Genomic DNA, 21,072 nt, shown 5'->3' with positions numbered 1-21,072 from the left:
TACGATACAAAAGTCTTCATTGAGATAAGGACATTTTTGTGTGCTTTGTTTTGTTGTTCCATGCCCCCTGTTCATACCCAGAATACAGATGCTATATATTAAAAGTTGGTATCATCAGTCAAATGATAAATGCAAATAAAATATAAAGGTAAGTGCTGCATGTTAATAGATGCTATGGGGTGCAAACTTGGTTTTAATATTATATTACCCAGGATAATACTGCATAGACAACAACAATTAAATAATTCTTTTCATAAACCTTGAATGAACATAAGAGCTCATGGATTGAAATTAAATACAGTATAAGCACCACAATGACATTTATCTGGTAGAGTCTAAAAAATACTTGTAGTTCTTTGTATAGGAATAAGTACAGAGGAACGAGGAACTCACAGGCCCCAGTACACACCAGAAATAGCTCAGAGCCTGGCTGGTCCCACCACAAGCTTGGCAATTTTGTAGGGTAATGCATAGCTAGATAATGTTTTTCTGCCATCTTTTTTCATAGTAGCTGCTAACTCTTTTTGGGGCATAGAGCAAATTCTTTACTGACTTTGCCCTCAAGAGGTTATTGAGGACTTTCACCAAAGCATGCACCTTAACCAGTAGTAGAACAAGATGGTAAAATAAGGGGCATGTAAAATCATGGGTGTGGATCAGCAAACTGGCATTCAGTTTAAAATATTTAGAATATATAACCAAGAAAAAATATTGCACATTTTATTTTTTTAGGTAAAAGCTGGATTTAAACCCCCTAATGAGAGAAATAAGGCCTTAGACATTCCAAAACAGGCAATAACAAATGCTTGCTGGTCAAACGCCCAGAAGTAAAGGGAAGGGCTGGTTCTATGGTCATTTAAATAATTTAATTTGTGTTAAGTACTCATAAAATAAAACAAAAAGCTAGAAATATTTCCCACTTGCAAAAGAAAAACAACTTAGAAAATCCACTGGCATTTAGAACACATTCTTTAGGATTTCCCTGGTTAAGAGCTGAAAAGACCAGTGTTTTTTAGACAGGCTGTTGATTTGCATCCAGGTCATGAGTAACATGCTAATGGGTAAAAGTCCTTTTCCATCAGCTAACAAGCATCACTTTCCCTAGAACCAACTATGACTGCCAGCACTGAGTTTCAAATATTTTATGTGCCAGCAAAATAAATCCAGTACTTCCCATCAGGGCAGCCATCAGGGGGGGACAGGGGGGAGAGTTGTAGGGGGCCCCAAGGGTAAGGGGGGCCAGCCACGCCACACTTACTTGATTAGCCGGGCCCCCCAACTTTCTGAGAGCTGCTGACTTCGGGAAGGCATGGACGTTTAAGGGGCCCTGGCCACCAATTTTCTTATAATGTGGGGGTGGGGGCCCTGGCCACCAATTTTTTTTTCTCATGTGGGGTCCTAGCCACCAATATTTTTTAATGGGGGGCCCTGGCCACAAATGGTTTTTTTTATGGGGGGCCCTGACCACCAATATCTTTTTATTTTTTATTAACATGTGGGAACCCTAGCCACCAATATTTTTTTGTTTTTTTTACTGTGTGGTGGGGGGCGGACCTGTAGGTGGGGCTTGCGGTTGGCGCAGCCCAGGGGGCCCAGGGAATTTTGTCGTATGGGGCCCTGCGATTTCTGATGGCGGTCCTGCTTCTCATGGGCAGCAACTTTGTATTCTGGAGCACACCACTTTCACCTTCTGCAAACCTTCACTGAGACCAGCGCCTACAAAGTTATTGTGAAGTATAAGTCCACTTCTCTGGTGTGCAGGATCCTTGTGTGTACATACTGATCCTGAAATGCCTAATACAAGGCTGGAATTAGAAAGGAGAAAAGCAGGTGCACAGCCCCTCAGAGGTTAAGCAGAGAGTTAAAGCAGACCTATCACCCACACATAAAAAGTTCTAAAATGAAAGACCTTTGTAAATAAAACATGGAACCCAAATTATTAGGTGTATAGGGGCATAGGGTCAACAAAATGGCTGCTGCCTACTTGCTGTGATTTTGTAATTCCAAGACCGAAGGAAACAAATATTTATTTGAATAATATATATATTTAGTGTAAGTAACGTTTATTTTGCTCAATTAACTTGATGGAAGGGAATTTGGAATTATTTCTTAGGGTGACAGGTCCCCTTTAAGAGCTGAAGGCTCCTGGCAGGTGTTCCAATACAGTGTGCCATCTCTCAGAACTTTATTTATTCTAAGCACTTCTGCTGGAGTCATCCATCTATCTCCTAGTTCCATATCAGCCACTCACCTATGCATATCCATTTGATGCCCTGTATTTATATTAAACCACATGTGAGACACACATTAACACTAACAAAGGGAAATTCCATTCATATTTTTATATTTAGTAAAGTGGTGCTGTTTGTAAGGGCACATAGAGGATTGTCTGTTTCCTCTGCCTGCGTTATGTGAATAAGTGGAAGAAATCAGATCCGCACTCATTTGCTCACTACTGTAGCTCCATTAATAGGCTTGGCTTTGGCCTTATAGCTTTGTGTGCCCACAGGGATGTCTTTAGAGGATACAGATAAGGGTCACTGTGGGTTTGAACTGGCCCACCAGGATACAGAGAAAAATCTCACAGGATGGCAGATATTTTCATTGGAGGTAGAAGTCAGTAGTGGATTGGGCCCAGTCCGACACTAGGTGGCTGCTGTCGGAGTGTTAAGAATTTTATCTCATCAACTACTACCAGTGCCGGTTTAGCTATGAGACCAGGAAAGAACCTTGTCTTATGTGGCACTTTACCAGGGGTGGCAAATAGCGTTTGAGATGCAGGTTTGAGCACACATAAATGCATTAGCTAGTTGAATCCATGAGATTCTGCCTGTTTGTACTCATGTACATTTACTGCAGCCATGTTTTATTGCAATTAAAAAACACACTGAGGGCCCTTACATACGGGCGTTTTGTCCTGTGTTCCACCGTAGGGGAGCACAGGACCAAATGCAGCTTAGTCTTTCTTATGGGTCTGTACTCAGACTGGAGGGTCCAAGGTCCACCGGCAGTGTCGGACTGCCCCATAGGGATACCTGAAAACCACCCCGTGGGCTCAGGTGTCAGTGGGCCTCTTGCTTCTAAACATTTGGCATAGTTCATGGTCATTCCCTATTTCTTCATGGGAATAAAGATGTTTAATAATGGAAGAATAGAGTATAGTATGTAGAGATAAAAGACTAGGAGGATAAAGAGTTTGAGTGAGGAGAGGAGGTATAATAGTTTGGAAAGTGAGCCCATAGCCTAAGGTTTTCTGGTGGGCCCCTGGCATCCCAGTCCAACACTATCCACCAGGGCTTCTGACATAGGGCCCCCACCCTCTGGGCTCCCCTGCCCCCTTCTGGACTCCCATGACCCAGACGCAACCCCCCTCCAGAGCAATAATTGAGTGTGTCTACTCCTGCTCTCCCCTGCGGCTGAACGGAAGAAAGCGCAACGCAGGGGAGTGCAGGAAAAACCTAATACCACTTTAGGATTTTCCTAAGTCCTGATTGAGCCACCAGTTGATATAATTGGAACTGGGCAACCAAGTAATAGAAACATAAATTATGACGTCCCAGACCTTCCCTGGCATAGGAAGCAGACCATGTAGTAAATAAAATCCTGGTGACCTTTTAGTTCCACAGAAAAGGTCTTATCAGTGCCTGTATGAAGTTGCATACTTGTTTTGCATATATTGTTGGCAAGTTATAAAACACATATAAGCATTTCAGTAGGAATACCATTTTTATAATGTTTATCCTACCCCACAATGTAAGGAGGAGGGAAATCCAGGCATTTATTTTTGGTGAACTTTTAAAATAACATTGTGCCAGTGCATGTCTGCGTTTGTGTTTCACTGGCTCTCTGCCTCTGAGGGTATGTAGGAAACGCTTGCTTGTTGTGGCATGTAAGAAATCTATCAGTTGTGAAGTATATATTGCAGAATATAATGTTACACAATTACAAAGCTTTTTTGAAGGAGATTGGCTTAATGCAGACAAGATTTCCCAGCAAAGCCTCCCTATAGTCTGCTGGCTGCCTGATGCACAAAGCTTTTATCTGTGCAACCTCTTCTCCTTCATACAGCAAAGTTCTTACTGGCTCAACATGAAAGAAGAATGGAAAATGCACATACAGTGATGCAGCACAAGTCTGAAAATGACAAACTGCTGCAAAAAACATACCACTCCTTAAATGATGCAGCATCTATTATGTACACACATATTCCCAGATGGCGTTTATCAGCTGGTGCCTGAAATCCGTTGAGAAATCTGACATTAGTTTTTAATGGAAATCTCTTGCCAACAATGACACATGAATTTTGGTGTGAAAACACTCAAATGCTTATTTCTAATAATACAAACAGACAGTACAGGTGCTTCTCCATCGGCTGGAAAAAACAGCAGCAATGAATAATTCCCATGTGTCATAAACCTTAAAGGGGCTGTTCACCTTTAAATTAACTTTTAGTATGAAGTATGAGTGATATTCTGAGACACTTTGCAATTGGTTTTAGTTTTTTTTATTATCATTTGTGTGTTTTTGAGTTAAGCAGCTTTTTATTCAGTAGCTCTCCGGTTTGCAGTTTCAGCAATCATGTTGTTAGTGTCCAAGATTACCCTAGCAACCATACACTAAATTGACTAAGAGGCTGGATATGAATAGGAGAGGGCCTGAATAGAAAGATGAGTAATAAAAAGTAGCAATAAAAATACATTTGTACTGCCTTACAGAGCTTTTTTTTTTTTGATGGGGTCAGTGACCCTCATTTGAAAACTCAGAAATCAGAAGAAGGAAAATAATCCAAAAACTATAAAATGAAGGCCAATTTGAAATTTGCTTATAATTAGCCCTTTTATAACATACTAAAAGTTAAATTAAAGCTGTACCACCCCTTTAATGAACTGATATCTAGCTTGTTGCTGTCCAGATATTGCTGTACTGCACCTCTCAGCATTCCCTGACATTTATCAGCTTTTGAGTTGCAGGTTTGACATTCCTGAGTTAAGGGCTCAGACTAACATTTTTACCTACGCTCCCCTGAGTTGCGCTTTCTTCCGTTCAGCCACAGGGGAGCACAGGAGTAGACACACTGAATTATTGTCAATGGGGCTGTACACACACAGACGCATGTAAGCGCAAAAACGGAATGCAGCATGTTGCATTTTACTTGCGTTCGGCACTTACATGCGTCTGTGTGAGTACAGCCCCCTTCAAAATAATTGACTGCGCCTACTCCTGCGCTCCCCTGCAGCTGAACAGAAGAAAGTGCAACGCAGGGAAGCGCAGGTAAGGGCTCTTACACATGAGCGTTCTGACCTGCGATCCCCTGCGTTCCGTTTTTTGGTGTTCAGCCGCAGGGGAGCGCAGGAATAGACGCAAGTCATTATTTGAAATGGGGCTGTACTCACTCAGGCGCGTGTAGGCGCCGAACGCAGGAAAAATGCAGCATGTTGCGTCTGAACCTGCGTTCGGCGCCTACTGAGTGAGTACAGCCCCATTTCAAATAATGACTTGCGTCTATTCCTGCGCTTCCCTGCGGCTGAACGCCAAAAAACGGAACGCAGGGGAGCGCAGGTCAGAACGCTCATGTGTAAGAGCCCTAAAAACGCTCGTCTGTAAGAGCCTTAATGCATAGTCAAGCTGGCCACACATAAAATGCAGAGATAAATCAGTCCCACTAAAGGGTTACATAAAGATGATAACAATTCAGTTTTTGAGGTGTTTTTTTAAACCTACTTCATATTCAAAATAGTACCATGAAATAGGGGATCATTGCCCCTTCATCGCAATAAATTAGCTATCATCTCTGCAATCTGTATGATTATCTCTGGCCCCTTAAAACAAATGTTTCAACCAATTAGTCTCTGATGTAATTGCATCAGATTGGGCAACACAGAAAACCTTAGAAACAGATGACCCAATTCTGCATATGTGGACTCTGTTAGACATCTGATTAGTCATTTAGATTAATGCAATTTAATGTGTTGCTGAATTGTATATAGACTGGTACTGGTTAAAATGCAGCCTGTGCTAGCTTGTGTCCCCTCCTTTTCACAAGGCAAATAAATGGCATTTAAAAAATAACCTGAGGCTAATTAAGGATACTGATTTAAGGACTCGTCAGCAAAAATGTTTTCACTATATATCCCAAGAAGGTAATTTTCTCATATTTGTAATAGGCTTTAAAAGCAGTTAAATTAATAATTGAACCATTCCTATTTAGATCTGCGAGCACAGCATTCTACAAGAGGCAGCACAGAATCTCCTGTATAATATTATCATCCATCCTTCTTCTGTAGAACCTTGAGCTCCAATGCCAAAGTACTTCAGCTCTTTCAGGAAAGACAGGCATCTGTTAAGCGTAATGCATGTAAAGCCTGTTGTTTGTAAATGTATATATCCCCATGAAATAATTGCAATTCAGAAATGAATTACAGATATGATGTGGACCACTGCAGTATTAAAGGTAGAATATCAACCATAAAACATAACAGAGCTTCTGCTTTATGATTAGAAAAATAGTTAAACATATGATCCCCTTTACTCATAAGGGTCTAATGTCATAAGTCTGCTATATTGTATTGATAACAATGTATAAAAAATCTCACCAAATGAGAGAATCTTGTTTTAGGTCATACTTTTGACATATGTCCTGTACTGTTCACATGTAAAGGGAGAAGATAAAAAACTCCCTTCAAGAGATGATATATCATATCATATCATATCATATATATATATATATATATATATATATATATATATATATATATATATATATATATGTGTGTGTATGTATATATATATATATATATATATATATATATATATATATATATAGCCCCTTCCAGCAGTGCTTATGGTGGTAGAGAGGGCACCCTACTGTCAGGGTGCCTAATGCAAGTGAGATTAAACACATTTTAAACTTAGTTTTTTATTTTTACTAAATAAACTTAATAATACAAAATAATATTTGGGCTCATTTATCAAAACTGGACAAATTTGCCAGTGGGCAGTAATCCAAAGCAACCAATCAGTGCTTGGCTTTTTTCAGGCAGCTGCAGGTAGAACAATGAATGCAACAATTTGATTGGTTGCCATGGGTAACTGCCCACTGGCAATTTTGCCCAGTGTTGATAAATGACCCCCATTAATGCCTATTTTAAAGAGTCATCTCTGCACACATCAGTATGATTTTAATGCAGTATATGCAATTATATGTATGGGATCCATTATCCAGAAACCCATTGTTCAGAAAGCTCTGAATTACGGAAAGGCCATCTCCCTTAGAATCCATTTTATCCAAATAATTCTAATTTTTAAAAGTGATTTCCATTTTCTCTGTATTAATAAAACAGTATCTTGTATTTGTTCCAAACTAAGATATAATTAATCCTTCCTGGAACAAAACAAGCCTATAGGCTTTATTTAATGTGTAAATAATTTAATAAATATATATAATAAATACTTTTTTAGTAGACTTTAAGGTATGGTGATACAAATTATGGAAAGATCCCATACCAACTTGGAAACAGAAAGAGGGGCAAAAATGTTTGCTGCATGGAGCGGGAAGAAACATGTGTGACCACGCCCATTTTTGGCTACACTCCCTAATCACCATGTTCATTTTACAAAATTAGGCATTTTATATAAGTCTGAACACATTTCTGTGATTTTAAAGTGTTATTACAGTTTTGCTAATGAAGGTGAATTGTCCTTTAAGCTTCAAGTCACAGTTTTCCCAAAAGACCTGCTTATCTTAAATTGTTACAATTAGGGATGCACCAAATCCACTATTTTGCTTAGGCCAAACCCCCGAATCCTTCGCGAAAGATTGGGCCAAATACCGAACCAAATCCGAATCCTAATTTGCATATGCAAATTAGGGGTGGGAAGGGGAAAGCATTTTACTTCCATGTTTTGTGACAAAAAGGCACGCAATTTCCCTCCCTTGCCCCTCATTTGCATATGCAAATCTGAATCCTGCTGAAAAAGGCTGACTGAATCCTGGATTCCGTGCATCCCTAGTCACAATTGCTTCTTTGCTAATCTTTAATTGTAACAAATGTATCTAAGTGCACCTGACACATATTCTGGGCTCTCTGCCAAAAAACAATTAAGTTTTAGAAGCATTGTATCTTTTGCTGGATGTTAAGTGCAGGAGATCAAAGAGAAAGTCGGGACATTTCAGTAACACTCCGCAACTGCAGGTTGAGCTGTCAAAATCATGACTTTCCCGCGAAAAACTGAATAATTGGGAGGTATGATCACCTATCCAGAAAACCTGAGTCCTGAGCATTCTGGGTAACGTTTCAAAACTTTATATAAATGCAATGCAGAATTGTAACATGTTGCTAAAAGCAGTAACTAAGCAGTTGACTAACATCACATAATAAAAGATGTAATTGGTGATTTTTATCATTAAACACATTAATATGTGCAACTATGTATAATGTGCCCTCTTGTCACTCTGTACTTTGTTCTGGCGCTCTGCAGAATGTGCATGTGACTGATTCAGTGGTTACTTTCTTGGCAGTAGGACAGCATCCAAGATTGTTACAATCTCTAAACTGCATTCCAAATAAATGTTTATCAACTCAATCTTCTGCTGTTTGAATGTGCCATAGCCAAAAACTAATTGGCAGCCTATGTAGGGATTTGTCATTTAACCCTTTCAACACTGAAGACAAATTGTACATTTCAGCAGTGCCAGCAGACTGATTAGAATTAACAAATAAAGTGTATGGGAAGTTATGGTAATAAAAGCACTAAAGGAGGAGCCACAGTTCTTTTGCACTGAAAGCAAGCCAAGTATTCTGACAGGGCAATACTGTAGCACTAGGAGTAGAAGCAATAGCACAGCTCCTGGACTACAAATTGTTTTCTAGGGGTGCCCAAGTTATGTACAATCCAGCTCAGGACTGTACTTATGACAGCAGTTTTCATAGTGTGATAGTTTCCCTTTAAAACAGTGATATGCATTGTGTAGGCCTCTGGCTGAACAAAAACTCTCATTCAAATGTCTGTTTGTACTGAGAAGAGCAGATCAAGATATTGGATCACTAGAAAATGTTCATATTCATTTACCTTAGTCTCAAGGCAAAAGTCAAATATTTTGTCCACTTTATCGTTTTACCATAAAAGCCAACAAGTTTCCTTTGGGTAATCTAGTTTCCTCCTAAACTTCAAAAACATACAGACAGGTTATTTGGTTCTTGATTTGGTTCTTAATTGGTTATGTGTCTCTTGACAAAAACAAAAGCAGAGAGATTTCACATTTAACCTGCTTTCTAAACTGTAACCATACAGTACAGTCAGGAGTAAGAAGTGTATACAGCATGGATTCACCATAAACTCCTATACCTTATATTACATTTTGCCTAATGAAAAAAATTCTAATCCTAAGAAACTTGTCACTATACAGTACATCAATCACAAATTTTCTATGGTTTTCGAATTATTTGTAAATATAACTGTTATTAAATCTGAATATGTATTTCCCTTATTCTCTTCCCTGCTGGTTCTGATTTTTAAAACAGAATACCAGAAGCCAGCTGATTAACAGACCTGTGAAGAAGCACGTAAAAGACAGAACCAGAAGCAGAAAATTCCAAAAATTATTTTGGATATTGCTTTCAATAACAATGAGATTTACAAAAAAACAATGTAAACAATTGAAACATTTTATTGTGGGGTTTGCATCCCATTTAAGATCAGGAATACAGGGCTGCAGTAAGGGGAAGGGGGTGACAAGGCAAAATAGGAAGGCCTTTCAAATCGGCATGTCCATTTTTGCGCTAGTAGTTGGGTACAGTGGGTCTGATTTGGTTAGCCTTCATTTGCTCACTTGTATTAGTCTAATCAAAAATAATTGTTGATTGATTGCTATAAAAAACAAAAGCGGTGAACTGTAGCACATGTATTTGTAAATAAGCCCCAGTAAATTCAGTAACAGGTGTCAAACTGCTGGTTGTATACAGCTGACATCAATACCAATCAGTATGCAGTAATATGCAATATTTACATTTTCTGGCCACTACCTGTACATAAGGCTTGTAGTTTATCTGGGTCTACAAATCTCTGTGGGGTGTTCCAAGCCTTAAATGGAATGTCTGACAGGTGAATCTCTATATTGTGTATACTGGTACTGTTTGCAACTGATGTGCAGTGAGTAAATGTGGCTATGGTTTCAGGTGGGACCTGCAATCTTCAGAACTCCAGCTGTTGCAGAATTGCAGCTCTAAAGGGGAATTAGCAAATCACTGGAAAACCTTATGTTGCAAATCCCTGCTAAGAAAGGACCTGCCAATGATGTAGTTGAACAATGGGTGTTGCTAGGAGAGTCCCTGGATGAAAGGAAAGTAGGCTTGGTGATCAATTCCACCCCCTTGACAAAGAGAATTCTCCTGTGACAGTGACAGGTCCCTCAGCGCTATAACTGACTGCAGAGATTGTTTATTTGCATACATACAGTAGCTCAGAGAATGTCACTTGCAATGCAGCAGTAGGTACACATTTACAGAGTATGTTTCCCATTTATATCCCTTGTACAAAACAAAGCCACTGAAAACAATCAAATGGCAGTGTAAGGCAACACTATAACACAATGTGCATGCCCACGAGGGCACCCTGATCTTGGCCACCCATTCATCACCCACCTGGCGGATCCTTGGTTGGTTGGAGGGAGACACCCCGCTCCCTGGTGTGGAGGCAGGGGTGGGAGAGGCCATCTTTCTTCAACCGGTGCCCACCCTCCTCTCCTTACACAGTGTAGTTTCCTCCCTATAAAGACGTTGGCATGTGAGAGGGTCCTGCTTCAGTGCCAGTCCCTGAGATCATGCACACAGTCCCATGTTCAGCCAGCTGGATCAGGAGTCAGTGATAGGAGAATAACAAGCAGCCTGGAGAATCCAATAACTGACTGCAGTGCAAGCAATGACCTTCCAGAGCCAGCTCCTATATAGGTGCCAGCCCAGAGAGCTGCACTTGGTGCTGTTGCCTGCCAGTCTGCAGTGACTGCCTGTGTGAGACAAGGGGGGAGAGCCGTGCCGCTCCTGCCTGGGCTGGGATTATTATAGAAACACACACAGCCGGGTGAGCTGGAGGCTGGGCTAGCGATGAGATCATGGAGAGCAGCCAGATAGCAGTCTGTATCATCATGCCTCCAACATGTTCACAGAATTGGAAACTGAAGCACTCTAGTACACTATAGATGTTGAACCCCACCTCCAACATGAAATATAATTTACACATATTTTACAAACCACAGTTTAAACCACAAAATGATGCAAAACCACATTTTGCATCAAAATTATTTTCTTTTTTGGAGATACTGATTGCATGTCAGCAACAGGGAAGTAATGTAGCACCCACTTAGGCAAATTTATATGTGGCATGTAGCGAAGAGGGTGACATGTTTTAACACCCATCACCCTAATCATGTTGTACTTTATATTCACTCTGCATCTTCTGATCATCAAGAAAGTTTCTTACATACGTATCAATAACAATGAAGCTTTTCTACACCGATCCATGTTACTAAAACACATATACTTTTGGATGTACAGTTGCAGAAATACAGATAATTCACTGGAAACAGATCTGACCTAAAAATTACACTGATAAGAACTATCCAATATATTATGAAAGCTTTCGCCTATATTCTTCTGGTGGCAGATGAATATAGTATTTCTTCTGCACAGTGCCAGTGATTTTCTTAACATTTTGTGCTCTCTCTCTCTCTCTCTCTCTCTCTCTCTCTCTCTCTCTCTCTCTCTCTCTCTCTCTCTCTTTAGAGACACAAGAAGAACATATTTTATTATATACATAATAATATAACTGATTTGGAAACCCCATATCTACTGGCAGTGCCAATACCAAATATGTACAGGTATGGGACCTGTTTTTATGCTTGGGAACTGGGGTTTTCTGGATAAGGGGTCTTTCTGTCATTCGATTACCATACTTTAAGTCTACTAAAAAATATTTAAACATTAAATGAACCAAAGAGGATTTTTTTTTGCCAATAAGGATTAATTATATATATTAATTAGAATCAAGTACAAGGTTCTGTTTTATTATTACAGGTAAAAGGCCTTTCTGTAATTTTTCGTTTTCTAAAAATGGGTTTCTGGATAAGAGATGCCACACCCTGCAAAATCTAGCATTACACTTGAGTTTTCAAAGCACTGTTGTACAAATCAGCATACTTTACACTGCTAGGCCAAAAAATACACTAAAAGTAAATGCACAATAGGAAACCATAGTTTTTTAATTTCTTTTATAAATGATTGATGTTTCGTGCTGGATATGCAGAGTGTTACTAATGTATGTGGCATGTACAGACTTCAAAAAGAAAACAGTGCAGAAAAAATTCTGACACGGTATAAAAGCTACTGCAAAATAAGTACCCTTTTAAGTATCATAAAATCTATGTTCTGTGGAAATTTTTATCCAAATAGGGGGTAGGCAGGGGTAATTCTCTGCCCCTTGCCCCTCACTCCCCAGCGGTTACTGTTCTTGTGCAGGAATGGGTCCAGGGGAGGCAGCATTGCATTAATAACCAGAGAGTTGTTTCTTAGAGTTACCAAGAGTGGCTTGTAACTGTTTTAAGGTATGAATTATCCTTATGATGTATTAGATTAACACATGCTAATAAAAACTCCAGGGAAAATTTATTCTGAACAAAAATTAAGTAAACATGTTGGTCGTATCATCTTCCAGTTATATTATTGTACCAAATGACATTTCATTTTCACTTCACCCCTCCCCTTGGTTACCGCCTCCTTTCTTCCTTCTCTGAATTTAAGATTAATTGTACAAGGCTGGTGCCACAAGGGGCTGATCCATGGCCTGTGTATGAGCCGATCCACTGGCTTGCTCTTACTCTTGTATCTGCACTCACAGGCACTGTGTTGGCCTTGGTGTAGACACACGGACGGGAATTTCAGTGCAAAAATGCATACTTTGTTGTGTATCTCTGCACCCAGGCCTAGAAGTGCTTGTGAGTGCAGAAACATGAGTGAAGAGGAAGCCTGCAGATTGTAGCCTGCATTTGTACACAGGCCAGGAATCAGTGAAGTTGCCTTAAGGTGATGGCATGCAGGGCATCAAGGGAAATCTCTCCCGAAGAAAACAAGCCACCCAAAAATACATTCACACTGCAAAGAATGTAAATCTGCACCGGTAAAATAAGTTGCGTAATTGCACAAAGTTGCAGTGGAACAATGTGCCCCGTGTGTTGCTAAAGCAATTTGTTGTGATTATGCTATTGATATTTTAACCTGTAGTGTTTTACATATCCCCTGTGCAAAGGTGCTTTGTTGCCCACACGGAGAGGAATACCATCACATTATGCATTATGCACACACAGGGTACAGGGAGGGTCCAGGAGAGCTTGAAACATTTGCTTCTATTTCTATGCAAATCAAACTATAAATCACAATTCACATTGTTTCATCATCTGCTGGGGAATACTACAGTAGTTTAATTGTATGTGAATATTTCAGCTCCAGGCATTTTGTTGTACTGTTCCTGAAGCAGGTTTTGACTGGCCTGCCAGATTACTAAGGAATCTGTCATTGGGTCCCACTGCTCAACCAATGAAAGTTTTCATCAGCCTTTTCCTATTTCCACCATGGGTCTATATAATATTATTATATCTAGCATGGGCATGCTCTGCATACTAGGGAAGCTAGTCTCACTGCTCTATGTCAGTATCATACTTGCTTTCAGAATTGCTCTTCATCATCTTCATTTCATGGTCTGCTGAGTTTTTGGAGCTGCCTTGTCAAAAACTGTTATACTATACTATAACTTAGTCTTTAGAGGGCTTCCACACCCGCCATTTTTGTATGTATACTGGACTTCTGTATATAGGTGAATATACTCTGTTCCTAAGCACTCAACTTCTAATTAAAGGGAACATTATATTGGTCTTTTTTATTTTTTTTTCATTCCCTATAAAATGCATTAAAACCACAAATAACTTGTTAATTATATATCTATATAAATGGTGCTTACTCATGTTGTCAGTTATATGCAGTGCTTTGTGCTTTGAAATGTGTGTATTGTAAGAAATAATCTCCCCCTCTATTGTAAAATAAGATGGTTAGACATCACTTTATAGCTCAAAAGAACTATATCCTTATTCTTTTATATGGCCATGGAGCTTTTTGATTCAGTCCTTAAATTTACAATACATGGTATGAAAGAGCAGGTTAACCTGTTATAGCCAAGGTTTTTTACAACAGGGGTCTTCAGTAATGTTGGTTTGGCATAGCGCCCCAAGCACCAGTTAGGTAGTGGAAGAAAACACAAAATGACCAGAAAAACAACTTAGTGCTGCATGCATTACTGTGACCATCCTTGATGGTGCTGCAATAATATATTTTTTGTTGTTTCCATTACAGTTGTATTACAGTTCCTTACCTTTGATGGTCCAATGGGTGATCTGTGGCGAGCGTGTGGTTCAAGTTCAAGTTTTTTACCTGCCCATATACCCATGCGCTTCAACATTCTGTGATCTCTGGAAGTAAGAAAACCGCACCTCATGAGTGTTTGTATAGTTCACTAGTGATGACCATCTGTTGGGAGGGTTCAGGTTGACCATTGCAGGTTAGGGTTAGGTTTGGGTCAGACTGGGGAAGTACATTTCTCCTATGCTCCTGCAAGCAGAAGAGCGTGCAGAGGGAAAAGACACGGGTACGGGTTTGGTGCAGGTCCTACAATGGCAACATTTTGTGGGTTAAGGTTTTGGAGGTTAGGGTTGGGTGTGGGTCGAGTTTTTCCTGACCTGCACATCACTATAGCTCACATTATTTACAGAGAGAAGTGAATATTAATGTGCCAAGTCACAGTTTTCAATGACGCTGGAATGACCTATGCATGTTACAGATCAGAGGCGGGCCTGGCTGGCCAGGCGCCCTAGGTAGCTATGCCGGCCATCTTGCCCCCCCCATCTCACACGCATGCAGGGCTGCGGTGCTCACACACGCATGCACGGCTACTGTGCTATCATGTGCATGCGCGGCCGCATCGCTCTTGCGTGCATGCACAGCTGTGGTGCTCTAATGTGCATTTGCAGCAGCAGCATTCATGGGCGCATGCTCGCAAGAGGCGTTTGCCAGCAGAAGAGTCCAGTCTGGTCCGGTCTAGGAGTAAGCAGAAGAGGTAGCTGCCGAGCGCCCCCCAATTGTTGCGCCATAGGCAGCTTCCTCTTCTGCCTACCCCTAGTTTCGGCCCTGTTACAGATACTCTGTTGCTCATGCACCAAGCTAATAGCAGCAGGCCTGGACTGAGATTTTAAAAAAGGCATTTCAAGTACAATGAGGCCCAAACAGCCCCACTAAGTAGTCACTGTCTATGGCACCTTACAGCTGCCCCTCTGGCATTTGCCAGAACCTACAAGTCCAGGCTTGGATAGCAAAGATGTTCTGGAAGGCAAACACTAATCCCCCAAATCTACCACTAACTTTCTCTGCAAATTTCAAGCTGGTGAATGTAAGCATTTTGGGGGTTACCACCAGTGCATCACCCCAAGTTGCTGTCAGTATTGAAAATACAACACTTTCTGCAGGTACAATTACATTGATAGTCATTTTCATTGTAATAAATGTATGGAAGATATCGTTATATAAGTGGCTCTTGCTTATTATACAATAATAGTAGACTATAATAAACCTAGCTCTGTCTATCTTTTTTGCTAACTCAGTAATAGAAATCCTGCAAAACTATTTTGTAATATTTATGTAGTATTAATATCACATATGAGTCCATAATAGAGTTCAGTCACCACAAGTTAATACAACTCTTCCCCTGATTGAAATGTACCCTGCCCCAGAGAATTGTAAGCTCCTCTGGGGCAGGGACTTACTGTATGTGAATGATGTATCAACTCGCTGTGGAAATTTGTTGGTGCTATGTAAATTACAGAAAATTATTATTAATATTATAGTTTCCATACTTCCTGCATTATTTTTTTTACAGAGGAAGGTGGCAAAAGCAGTTTGGCAAGCAGGAGTGCTGGTAGGTATCAAAAGCGTGCAAGTCTGCTTCCAATTCATGAATTCATTTTTTAAGCAGTGTAATGGGTAAACTGTAATACGTTAGTAAATACTATAGTATTTTACCCTTGCTTTAATCTGTAACAGATTTTGCACAGTTCAGTGAAAATCCACGTTCAGGGTTTATGACACAATTTATTACACACAGTCCACAAATCAGGTAGAATTGCCTAATTTCACCAGTAACTGGGTCTCCAGTGATGGTTATGTCAGGGGTGCTGCTGCCAAGAGGGGAGCTGTGAAACTCTCATCAGGTGCCAGCCCCCAGCTAAAACCCTGGTTACTTCAATAGCCAAAATTCTGATTTTAAATCTTCTAGTGCAGAAATTGCTATTGTGCTCTCTGTATTAATGATGGGCCCCTCCCTAACTTGCTCCAACACAAAAACACTAAGCACAGAGGGACGACATACACTAGGCTGCCTCGGGGGCACCACATACCCCTGAAATGAGTTATGTCCACATGACAGGGACCAGGAGTATCACGTCTTGCTTTAGAGCAGAAACTGGCAGACTTAAAGGAGAACCCATCTGCTACCCACCATAGTCCCCCGTCGCTGCTTCCTCCCTGCATAGTTCATTAGTGCACAATGTGTCCCTAAATGTCAATCTCACTTATCCTTGCACATTAGCTCAGTGGAGCTCAAGGCCACCATCTTCCACATCTTCAGTTTTCTTTGGAAAGGTACCTCCGACACCTATCTATTTGGCGCATGTGCAGTTGGAGCCAGTCCGGTGTTTGCACCTGATTCAAAATGGAAGGCTGGAAGGACTGAGTGGTGCAAAATGCTTGTGTCAAAAAAAGCACATTTTGACACAAGCAATTTTAAAGAAAGTGGTTTCACACACAACTCACTGCAGGGAAAAGCAGAAGTTGCCTACTGTGTTTACACTCTTAAGGTGGCCATAGACATGCAGATTTTCTTCTTAAAGGGGACCTGTCACCCAGACATAAAAAGCTGTATAATAAAAGTAATTTTCAAATAAAGCAAAAAAAAAACCCCAAATTAATTTTTTATAAAAGAAATCCATACCTGTTATAAAATCATTTAAAAATTGAAATGACAGGAACAACCTAACAACCTAAAACTAACGATTGAACGATAACGATTAAATAATGTTGTGACCATTAAATCTTATCGTTAGCCAACAGAAATCTTTGAACCTGTCTAATTGACTAAACGAGCATTCGCCATCGTATGAAAAATTTCAGGGCGATCCACACACAGTCCTAAAATCATAAGAACCATATATCTTTGCGTCTATGGCCAGCTTTAAATGAGCCCTATGATCTCTTACCTGATTCACCTCTATTCATTAGTCCTGTCATTTTTCTGGGCCCTATTTTCCTAGTATAAACTTCAAACATGAGCCGCCAGCTCCTAGACTGAATCCATAATCACTTACAAATTCTGGAACTCAGAATGTTTCTGATCAGATTTCTGTCTGCCAATGTTTCATGTGCTTTAGTCACTGATTTTCCAATAGATTTCTATGTAAATGACAGGCAGGCAGGGCATTTTGACAGTGTCAATAATTTAATGGTACATTAGCATTTGTGCATAGCCACTGCCCAGCAATATAGCTGCATATTGCTACTTCTCCTCAGAATATCTTTATTCCTTTTCTTTAATTTTCTACATTTAGGGGCATAGTTTTTTAGTTGCTGTTGATTTACTAGTGAACAAATGCTTTGTATGTGAATTTCCTGTGCATTCAGAGCAAGGCAGGTTGCTACTACACATAGGTGGATTATAATAAAGACTAGGGGACAAACAAGAATGCAAATTGATTAAATGCATTGATTAAGTCTATTTATAAATATGCAAAAAGAATTGCTGCATTGCACAAAATTAGATAAATGGAAGTTAAACGTTACCACACTCCTGACCATTTCTTTGCAGTCCAGTTGTATAGCCCATTGGCTGATAAAGTGTTTGTGGTTTGGCTACATGTGGCTCAAGTCGTTAAGCTTAATTGCTAAATGGTCAAACAACAAGCTGGCTGTGGAGTAACAGGGCTCTTGGGTTGGTCAGTGAACCCAAGAACTTGATTTTCATTCCTAAACAAATGCTTGCCCACCAGTGGGATTTTAACTCTCTCAGCTCTACTGTTCCAGGGGCCTCCACAGAGCAAATTATATGGCAATTCTGTCAAAACCCAAATGTCATACAAGATCACAGTGGCAAGTTCAAAGTATAATCGATCAAACATGTTCACACTGAGGCTTTCCTGCTGCTGTCATCATCCCAGCCCTAAAATTCCAAAAGTATTCTGGGAAGTGTAGGCTACATTGAACTGAAGGTTTCAAAGATGCTGGTAGTTGTAGTTGGGATTGTCTATAGATTCTTAAAAGGGATCTATAGCGAAAATGAAAATTTAATATAAGCTTCATCTCACTGAAATAAGAAACTTTCTAAATATGATCCATTTAAAATTCTGTGCCGTTTATGAAAAATTCAAGTTACTCTTCAGTATCTGACTCTCAGCAACCTGTCACTCTCAACGCAGAGGTCTGAGTCCAATTTTGATTGACAGGAAGGTCCTTCTTTTAGAGGGGCCCCCTTTGTAAACAAAAGTTTTTAGAGGTAACTCTACTAACTGACTAAGGGGCAGATTTACTAAAGGGTGAAGTGACTAACGCTGGTGAAGATTTGCCAGCATTACCCCTTTTAGGGACTAGATTAGAACATTTCTAAGACATCCTTGACAAATATTCTGCATGATACTGGTTCTACACATTATATCTGCATAGACCTGCAGCTAAGTAAATGCAGCAAGACCGTAAGTTCTCCATGGACTCATTGACCCGCACATGAAATTCTTAGACTCATAGGGGCAGATTTCCTAAAGGGCAAAGTGACTAACGCTATCGAAAATTCGCCAGTGTGAAGTCATTTTGGAACTTCTTCAGAAGCAGTTGTCACGTCACTAGCGAAGGAGATAGACGCTAGCGTGGATTCGCACTGTATCACCAAGCGATTTTTTGCTCTGGTGAATGGATGTTACTCCACAAATTCACTAAGATGCGGATTTTACTGTACGTTAACTCTTTTGTCAGACTTGCCTTCCAGTGCATTGGAGTGCATAGATCTTCCTCAATCTTCAGTTACTTACATCATATTTTTTGACTGCAAAAACTTCTAAGTTCAAAAAACACTGGCGTCTTTTCCTTTTTTTTAGGTAGTCTTTAAATTTTTTTTTGTGTAACCCGTTTCCCGCATACATTTTATAACATATGGGAACATTATTTTACAGTGGGCTCATGTGTAGGGCATTTTAACAACTCTATTGACTTTATTGAGGTTCCCTTAGCATGTACAGTTATCAGAGTAAATGTAATGTATTAGATGCACCATGTAACATAAAGAGGTGCTTTCAACTTTAGATTTCCCACCAAATGCAAATTAGCCTGAGTGCAAGACCACTAACAAAGTTGCGGTAGGCAGAATTGAACACTAGCGCATTTTCGCTTTGATTTGCTCAAATTGCGAAAATTCGCCAGCGTTCGTCGGCCGGGACGAAACCTCGTATCTTGGTAAATATGAGCGAATTTTCGCCTGGTGAAGTGATGTGATGGCTGCGAAGCCGTCGCTGGCGAATTTTCGCTGCTTAGTAAATTTACCTCTAAGTCTCAAACAAAAGCTAACAAAGTAACTGACTCTGACAACCACCCTGCACGAGCATTTGAAGCTGTGCTCCCCTGCATTATGTTTTTTTGCGTTCAGCCGCAGGGGAGCATTCATCATGTATTTTTCAATCGGCCTGTACTCACACAGGCGCATGTAAGCGCCGAACGCAGGAAAAATGCAGCATGTTGTGTCTCAACCTGCGTTCAGCGCCTACATGTGCCTGTGTGAGTACAGTCCCATTGAAAAAAACTGAATGCGTCTACTCCTGCGCTCCCCTGCGACTGAACGCATAAAAACGGAACGCAGCTTTAAATGCTCGTCTGTAAGAGCCCTTAAAAGAGTGAGCTTTAATACATCTTCTAGTTAAAGGGTGCCACCCCCCCTCCCCAAAGGATGTATTAGATCTAACTGTCAATCAAAAACTGGCTCTGCCTACTGTATGACGAGTGTGGTACGTGAAGAGTAACTTGGTTATTTCATAAATAGTAAAGAATGTTTGATTATATTTCGAAAGTTTCTTATTTGAGAGAGATGAAGCTTATATTAAATTTCTATTTTCACGACAGATCCCCTTTAAGTGTAATACAGAGTACAGCCGGATGGCTGCAAGTTTGACCGCCCAGTGACAGAGCAAGGCCTAGGTTCTACTCCATTTAAATGAAATGAGGGGAAATTCTTTTTGTACACACTACTATAAAAGCTTGTTCTGCAACACCTAACAGAACATTTAGATTTGATCCAGTACTTTTCTAACAACAAACAAACTACGACATATCCTTTTCAATGATCATTAATGTCACAGAGGTTTTCAAATCCACTTAGAAGATTGATGAAGATTTATATTAAGAGTCCCCATAGGAGCGATGCTTTTTCAGAGCACAAGCAATACCGTGCCTTTGACGCACATAAACATTATACTTAAACCGAGCACCATGGGGACATTTATTTGGGACAGTAGACTAAGCAAGAACATTGCATAATAGAGAATAGATTTAGAATGCCAACTTGCTGCCATGCAGATATATGGGAATAAATGGAAAGAACCCAATTATTTAGCAACAGCCAGAGGCACATTTCTAGAGAAAAAAAAAGGTTGCTAACGTGGGATAGGGGAGCATGAATTCTCTGTATATAGAGCTTATAGTGATGCTCATTCAGAGGGAGAGATATACAGACACATGTTAGCCTCTTATTAATCACAATAAATCTTACATGTTTATAACATTTAGGATGAATATTCATTGTTACAATGCCATATGTTAACGATGATCCATCTGGCAACAAAGCTTTACATTGTGCTGCTGCGAGGTGAGTGGTCACAAAGGAAATTAGTTCTCCAGTTAGTACGGTGATAAATGATCACAATAAAAATAAACGTAAGTCACATATTTAAAC

General features: G+C 40.1%; 1 protein-coding gene across 1 annotated transcript in view; it reads right to left on the bottom strand.

The window, feature by feature from the left end:
- Window positions 1-11,010, bottom strand: part of LOC108710308 (ankyrin-2) — a 292,137-nt gene extending 281,127 nt beyond the window's left edge. Inside the window, exon 1 of the mRNA XM_041590234.1 lies at window positions 10,641-11,010. Coding sequence (XP_041446168.1) covers window positions 10,641-10,712 — 72 coding nt within the window. The 5' untranslated portion in view covers window positions 10,713-11,010. The remainder of the gene's footprint in view (window positions 1-10,640) is intronic.
- Window positions 11,011-21,072: the final 10,062 nt, after the last annotated feature.

This window comes from Xenopus laevis, chromosome 1L (genome assembly GCF_017654675.1).
Source record: "Xenopus laevis strain J_2021 chromosome 1L, Xenopus_laevis_v10.1, whole genome shotgun sequence".
Taxonomy (NCBI): Eukaryota; Metazoa; Chordata; class Amphibia; order Anura; family Pipidae; genus Xenopus; species Xenopus laevis.
Note: the sequence above shows the minus strand (reverse complement) of the source record. Positions and strands in the feature narration are given on the sequence as shown.